The sequence below is a fragment of the Lepidochelys olivacea genome (genome assembly GCF_965140295.1).
Source record: "Lepidochelys olivacea isolate rLepOli2 genome assembly, chromosome: 10".
Classification (NCBI taxonomy): domain Eukaryota; kingdom Metazoa; phylum Chordata; order Testudines; family Cheloniidae; genus Lepidochelys; species Lepidochelys olivacea.
This window is the reverse complement of record NC_140420.1, coordinates 51,103,941-51,111,582: the sequence shown is the minus strand read 5'-3', so window position 1 is coordinate 51,111,582 and position 7,642 is coordinate 51,103,941. Positions and strand designations below refer to the sequence as shown.

General features: G+C 44.1%; 1 protein-coding gene across 1 annotated transcript in view; it reads left to right on the top strand.

The window, feature by feature from the left end:
• Positions 1-2,736: 2,736 nt before the first annotated feature.
• IREB2 (iron responsive element binding protein 2) overlaps positions 2,737-7,642 on the top strand; it is a gene marked incomplete at its 5' end in the record, with an annotated part of 42,097 nt that continues 37,191 nt past the window's right edge. Inside the window, 2 exons of the mRNA XM_084641331.1 lie at positions 2,737-2,842; positions 5,230-5,319. Of these exons, the coding sequence (XP_084497457.1) occupies positions 2,737-2,842; positions 5,230-5,319 (196 nt within the window). The remainder of the gene's footprint in view (positions 2,843-5,229; positions 5,320-7,642) is intronic.

Genomic DNA, 7,642 nt, shown 5'->3' with positions numbered 1-7,642 from the left:
AAGACATGAATCTGAGTAGGGTGGAGATGGCAAAGTCTTTTAAGCAAGTGTCTGTTCATTTCATCAGGGTGCCCTACAACCCAGCAAACAAGGAACACAAGGAGTCATTTTTTTCAGCAGCCTAACAATGGAGTAGCTGGTACATAGTCTCCTGTGGGCCACCTTCCATAACTGCAGGTGCAAGGACTTCATTGACAAAAAGTTCACTGGGGAAGATTTCAATGGTGCAAAGAACCCACGCTCTTGCATACTCCAGAGGACCCAAAATGGCCAGGGGACAATGTTGGTCAGGGAGGATGTCCAAAAAATGGGCAACGTTGATTAGTAAGGGGCATAACTAGAGTAGCTAAGGGTGTATCCTAACTGCAGCACATGCTGCTAGGACTTCGGTAGGACCCTCAGTGAAAAGTAAGGAAACTTACATATACTGAGGGAAACCCCAACCAGTGCAAGTGACCTGCTCTCCTTTGCCTGAGTTTTGGCTGGGGCACAGTGGACAGGCAGTTGCATGGAAGTGTAATTTACATCTGCTATTCCAGGAAAAACAGATCTGTCCCAATCTTTTCTACCTAGAAGGTCAAATATTTGATTTTGGACATCGCGAAGCTGTGGGCATGACATGAATGATCAACTTTTTTTTAAAATGTCACTCTTTAGCCTGCACCTTAGAGACTAACAAATTTATTTGAGCATACGCTTTCGTAAGCTACAGCTCACTTCATCGGATAAAGTGAGTTGTAGCTCAAGAAAGCTTATGCTCAAATAAATTTGTTAGTCTCGAAGGTGCCACAAGTCCTCCTTTTCTTTTTGCGAATACAGACTAACACAGCTGCTACTCTGAAACTCTTCAGTCTGAATTTCAATTCTTACTGGCCTTACAAGTAACACCACCAACTACTTTAAATTTGTTTATTGATTTGATTTCAAGCTGTGTCCCTTTATTTAAAAAAACCTTCTCCTCTGCTGCATTACTAATCCACTTTATTAAATTACAGAATTAATGAAGCCTAATTTACTAATTATTATCTATTCTGATTACTTTTCGCAGTCAATTCAGCTTGGCCAATGAGAATGGACTAGTCAATTTCACTTGTATTTAGCATCAGCTCTGGATCTGGGATCTCAGGTGCTTGAACCACATTGCAATACTTTGTGCGTCACTCTTCAAGCAGATGACAGCAGGGCACAGAGCTCTTTGGTTTGCTAACATGCTCAGTGCTGGAGGAACAATAAAGCATCCAGTCAGAGGGACAAGGGAATCATAGAATCATAAGACTGGAAGAGACCTTGAGAGGTCATCTAGTCCAGCCCCCTGCGAACCTGCTCTTAAAAATTTCCAATGACGGAGATTCCACAACCTCCCTAGGCAATTTATTCCAGTGTTTAACCACCCTGACAATTAGGAAGTTTCTCCTAATGTCCAACCTAAACTGCCCTTGCTGCAATTCTCCAATTGCTTTTTTTCCCTATCCTCAGAGGTTAGGAAGAACAATTTTTCTCCATCTTCCTTGAAAGAACCTTTTATGTACTTGAAAACTGTTATCATGACCCCCTCAGTCTTCTCTTCTCCAGATTAAACAAAGTGTTTTCAATCTTCCTTCATAGGTCATATTTCCTAGACCTTTAATCATTTTTGTTGCTCTTCTCCAGTTTGTCCGCATCTTTCCTGAAATCTGGCACCCAGAACTGGGTAAACTATTCCAGTTGAGGCCTAATCAATGCAGAGTAGAGCAGAATTACTTCTTGTGTCTTGCTTATAACACTCCTGCTAAAACATCCCAGAATATTTGTGTTTTTTTTTTTGCAACAGTGTTACACTGTTGACTCATATTTAGCTTGTGATCCATTATGACCCCCACATCTCTTTCCAGTTCTCCTTCCTAGGCAGTCATTTCCCATTTTGTATGTGTGCAACTGATTGTGCTTTCCTAAATGGAGTATTTTGCATCTGTCCTTATTGAATGTCAGCCTACTTTCTTCAGACCATTTCTCCAGTTTGTACAGATCATTTTGAATTGTAATCCTGTCCTGCAAAGCACTTACAACCCCTCCCAGCTTGGTATCTGTCACAGACTTTGTGAGCGTACTCTCTATACCATTATCTAAATCATTGATGACGATATTGATCAGAACCGGACCGAAGGGGCACTAAAACGCAGTTTCCCCAGTGAAGCGTGAAATGCTTCACCATCTGAATCCCTGCCCCATCTGAATGGCCCAGCTAGATAGGACCTGGGTGCTGCCCACCGGGCCAGCCACCTCTTGTGCCCCAACTCTCCCAGCATGGGGCACAGCCTGGGGTGGCACGTAGCCCCTGCCCTGCGACGCCGAGCCTCGCAACCAGCGCCTGTGGGCCCCCCTGCGAGACAGTCCCAGTCACCCACAGCCTGCTCCCGCCCGCCTTTCTCCCGCGTAGCCCCGCACAACCACGGTCCGGCGGGGACCCCAGAGCACGGAACAAGAGAGTCGCCGGAAGCTGAGCTCACGCCCAGACTGAGGCTGACCCGACCTGGCACCCAGCGACTAGTAAAAACACTTCCCCCAAACACCCCACCCCACCCCCTCCTTTACTGAGTCTGGAACTGCCGCGAGAGCGGCCACACACACCACCCTCCCCCCAGCACGGCTGCTAATTCTCGCGAGATCCCCCCTATTTTTCCTTTATTGCCATGACCCAAGATCTCGCGAGAACTGTGTCTGCTAATCGGAAGGGCGGAGCTCATTTCTAGTCTCGCGATGTTAGGTGCTGGCTCCGCCCCCCCGGCCCCCTCCCCGAGTCTTCCTCGTCCCCCTCCCCACGTAGGGTTAATATGGTCGCCAGCGATGGACCCTGCAAGGCCAGGTCAGTGCGAGCCGGGCTTGGTAGGGGAGGGGCGATCCCGCTCCCGAAGGGCCCCGCTTCTGCCGACCCTCCCCCTTGCAGTTAGCGGCCTGGCTTGTACCTCGGCCCCGGCCCCCCTGGCCTGGGGCCGCGACAGGTGCCCCCGGAGTGATGGTTTATCTCCCCCACCCCCCCGCTGTCTTTATCGCCTCATCATCCCTCCCCCCGCGCCCCGGACCGGCTCCGCTTTCGAGCCGTCGCTTCCCCCCCTCCGCAGCCGCCTTCGCTGTCTGCCGTCCTTTGTTCAGCCCCTTTCCGGTATCACCGACTTGCACTGACATGTTCACAGCCCCTGGGCGGGGGGCTCGGCCGAGTCCGGGCGAATCCCTTGTCCGCTGGGCAGGGCCCAAGGCCGAGCCTAAGGCGGCGTGGAGAGCCGCCAGTGGGCACCACTGAGCGGCACGGAGAGCAGCTGCCCCCTCGCTCCTGGCACGCTCCGTATAGATCTAACGGTGCTGCGTAGCGGCTCCTGCTGCTGATGCCCCGCACCCCATCCCAGGGTAGCGCTCAGCCTTCACCCCCCCCGTGCCCCCCGTTGTCTGCACACCTTTCACCTGCCGGGTAGGGGACCCGGGGCTTCCAAGGGGGGGCCCCCGCCCCGCAGCAGCTGCCTCCCACAGCAAAATGGCCAAAAAACCTGTCCTGTGATTTGGGTGGAGGGGGGTGACAGCTATACCGGACCCTGAGCTGGGAAGGGCCTCAAAACACCTGTTATGTCTGTGTAGGTGAAGTGAAATGGGATGGTGGAGTCCCAGCGAACATGATGTAGTGGGCCCCAAATTTTCTCAGGACAGACCTTTCTGTGACCCAAGCCTCTCAATCTTTGGTAGGCTCTTTTCCAAGTCATGGATCAAAAATGGGTTGAAAACAATGGATCTCATACTTGTACTCTTCTTGGGTACCTTTTACAATAGATAGGCACAGGGCAGACAGGGCTTTGTTTTTTAACCTTTAATTCAAGAGCCCACCATGTACATAATTGAGCTTATGTAGTTCATTACTTCAGAAGGTTGAAGGGCATAGGTTCATGGTGTTACTATTTATTAAGCTGTCTCACTTTAAATATTTGTGAATAGATACCCTATCTCACTCAAAAAGAAAAGGAGTACTTGTGGCATCTTAGAGACTAACCAATTTATTTGAGCATAAGCTTTCGTGAGCTACAGTAGCTCATGAAAGCTTATGCTCAAATAAATTGGTTAGTCTCTAAGGTGCCACAAGTACTCCTTTTTGCGAATACAGACTAACACGGCTGTTACTCTGAAACCTATCTCACTCAGTATCTCACTCCCTTTTTTAAAACTAGTATCTCCAAATCTTTCAGTTATTTTTGTTGACTATTTCTGGTTCTTCTTTAAGTTTGTTAACCTGCGAACATTTAAGCACATGAGTAACATTATGCGCATAAATGGACTACTTGAGCATGTTTGCAGATTCAGGGCCTTACCATAAATGCAAAATAATTTGTAAAGTACCAATGATGCTGCATTTACATTACAATGAAAATGTAAACAAAGTAGGAGGTGAAAACAAGGCAACCTACTAAAAAAGATAAGCTTTTATTGCTGATACAGTCTTTTAAAATCAACAGAGGCCCTCTGCCTGCAAACACGCATATACTTAACTTTACTCACCTGAGTTGTTCCATTAATTTCATTGTAAATGTTTGTAGGACTGGGAGTGGGTGGTGTCACAGTTTTAACTTTTGTTTTAAACCAAATTTGAATTTCTTAAACATGCACTATATTGAGTTCTTTGGGCCTTCCTAAGAGATGTTACTGACATTGTTCATTTAGGTTAATAGTATTTGAGTGGCAATAAATATTCTTTTTGTAAATTCCATTACTTCAGAAAATAATTTCAAATTAATATGCAGTTCTTTTCTACAGATACTTTTAAAATAAGGTCTGTATTAAAGTGCATTTCTGTCTATTATCTTTAGGTACTTATATGGCCCCTGTTGCCATAGTACTTCACAATCTTTAATGTACTTATCCTCACAACTCCCCTGGGAGGTAGGGAACAACCATTTTGCAGATGTGGAACTGAGACTAGATGCCAGATTTTTAGTGGTATTTAGGTACCTCGTGGGACTTACAAAAGTTCCTGGGTGTCTAACTCCCATTGAGTGCCTGACTCCCTAAGAGGTTTTGAAAATCCCACTAGGTACCTATCTGCATCTTTAGGCACCTAAATATCTTTAAATATTTGGCCCTGAGTGATTTGTCCAAGGTCACACAGGGATATCTGTGGTGAAACAGGGACTAGAACTGCATTTGTTTGAGCCCCAGCCTGCTGCCTGAACCATCCTTTCTTTCCACTTAATATTTTGCTGCATTATTTTTCAGAATGCCCGTTCCAGTACTTAATTGAAACATTAAATGACAATCCAGAGAAGAAGTTCTACAATATCCCTAAACTTGGAGGCACTAAGTATGGTAATGCTACTTTTTAATAGCTTTTTAGTAGTATGGTTCCACTAGTAAATATGCACCAGTTATGTGATGCAGGACGAGTGACTACATTGTCTTTAGTAGGTTTGTATGAAAGCGTGTAATTTTACCCTAAACATGCTGTTTTATTAAGTTGATTAATAGCTTGCTCAAAGTGAGATTAAAGGAATGATGCTTAACCAAACTTTTCTACTAAAGGAAAAGTGAGGGATACTTCTTGGCCTTTTACAGGCATAGTAGTCAATATAGTAATAAAAAACATTTCCACTACAGAAAATCACCACTTCTGTTATGGAATTAACAAGCGGTGACAAAAACATAAACTCTGTGTTACCTTACATGTAAATAAATGTTTGTACTGAAATGAATTCATGGTGGTCACATAAATGCGGAAGAATTATGCATCATTGACTCATTTACTCTAATGACAATCTCATATTTCTTTGAGGGTTTCCTTGTGTCACAGTTTAGGGCCAAAAGCATCTGTATTTCTATGCATGGTCCAACAAGAGTACCTGCTGTCAGGCTTCTGGCTCCCTCGCTGTTGTCTTTCCTGGATGGAGACCCACCTCTCCCTCCTGACCGAGTATTTCCTGCCTGAAAAGTTCCTTGATTATACTGTGAATTCACCATCAAAGTCAGACTGCCTGCTTTGCCTTTTTCCTCAGAGATGGTTTACAGTGCAGTTGCCACAGTCATAAGTTATCAAACAGCACTTCCTATGCAAGAATATTTATTCTTTGGGTATAAACATTACAGAGAAAACATTAAAGAAATAAAAGAACCTACATGCATGCTAATAAGCTTACCAGAGATCAGCGCAGCTGTCTTTAGTATGGGCTCTGGCAAGTGAGTCCTTCAGCACCCCTCCAAAGAGGTTTCTTTTGTGGTCACAAGTTCATAACAGCCTTAGCTCAAAACTAGTGCACACGTGAAAAATTTAGGCCCTCTTTGTACAGTTTGGAGGTCTTTGTACTGAAGTTTTCAGGAGCAGGTAATCAGTAGACAATTGGTTTCTCTCCCCAGGGCTTAGCTTCAAAAGGATGGATTCATAGTGGGTCATTTGCATTCCTCTCACTCCCAAGTATTTCTTAGGAAATCCACTTCACATGTATTGTTCCAAAAAGTCCTTTGAAGTTCCTAATATCTCCCTGAGATTGCACTCATCCTTCCTTCTGCCTCCTAAAGAATTTCCATACAGTTCCACGCTAGTGCACAAACATTCGCATTTTCAATATAATGGATCCCAAAGGTGTTAAATGTAGTTCAGTAAGGTTTAATTCCCTAAGATTTGTCCATGATATTGCAGAATACGATCATAAGTGTCACATCTTGATTTTAATTTTTTGGGTGAACTTGGTGTTCATGAAAATGATGAAACTAGCTAGAGCCAGAGAGGCCTTATGAAAGTTTTCTTGTAGAGGTCTTCAAATACACCTTTGTCCTGACACACAGTTGACTTCTCTCCAGCTGTGGCTCACCGACCTGTTCATCTAATAAGTAGAAAACTACACATACATCAATTGGGTTTCATGTATTTTGTGGAGTGAACTTTGTCAGGGGCATGGGCTTAGTCCAATAGTCTTGGTTGCTGGCGACTTTCCTAAAGCCCAGTTCTATTCAGTAGGACTACTGCTGTTAGCCTTATCTCTTTTGCACTGTTTCTTGCTATCCCATATCTCTCCTCTTCAGGAATTCCAAACCATGGATAAATGCCCTGTTTACTACCTGTTGCTAGATAGGGCATAATTTCTATTGCAGTTGCTGCAGAGGGTTCAGTTGAACTGAACTGTATGGAAGTTTTTGTGAAGTAGACAAATATTTCATCTCAGCAGATAAATTACTGTATAAATATATTTATTTGTGTGTACTTTTAGATGTCTAAAATGAACCCATTAGGCCTGTCCCCCTTGAAGCATAATTAAATAAAAATACACTTACACAATGTAAATACAATACAGAATATTGTTGATCAGTGACAACTTGAAATAAACTTCCCCATAAAATTTAAGTAAAAGTTACCTCCATCATGATCTCCCCAGGCAAATCAAAATTCTGAGTAAATAGAGGAGTTTGAGGCTCTTTGGGACTTTTTTGGGAGGTGTGGGTTATACTTATATGCTCACTGGACCATTAATGCACTCCTTTGCCGCTGTTTCAAATGGATGTTTTATTTAAATCAATATACATGTTTGGGAGCAGTAAAGCAATTACTTTTCTTTGGTTTGAAGTTTATGTATAATATAGCTTCAGGGCTTGAAAAAAATTCACTTCCCTGTAGAGAGACATAGACCATCAACTTATGCAG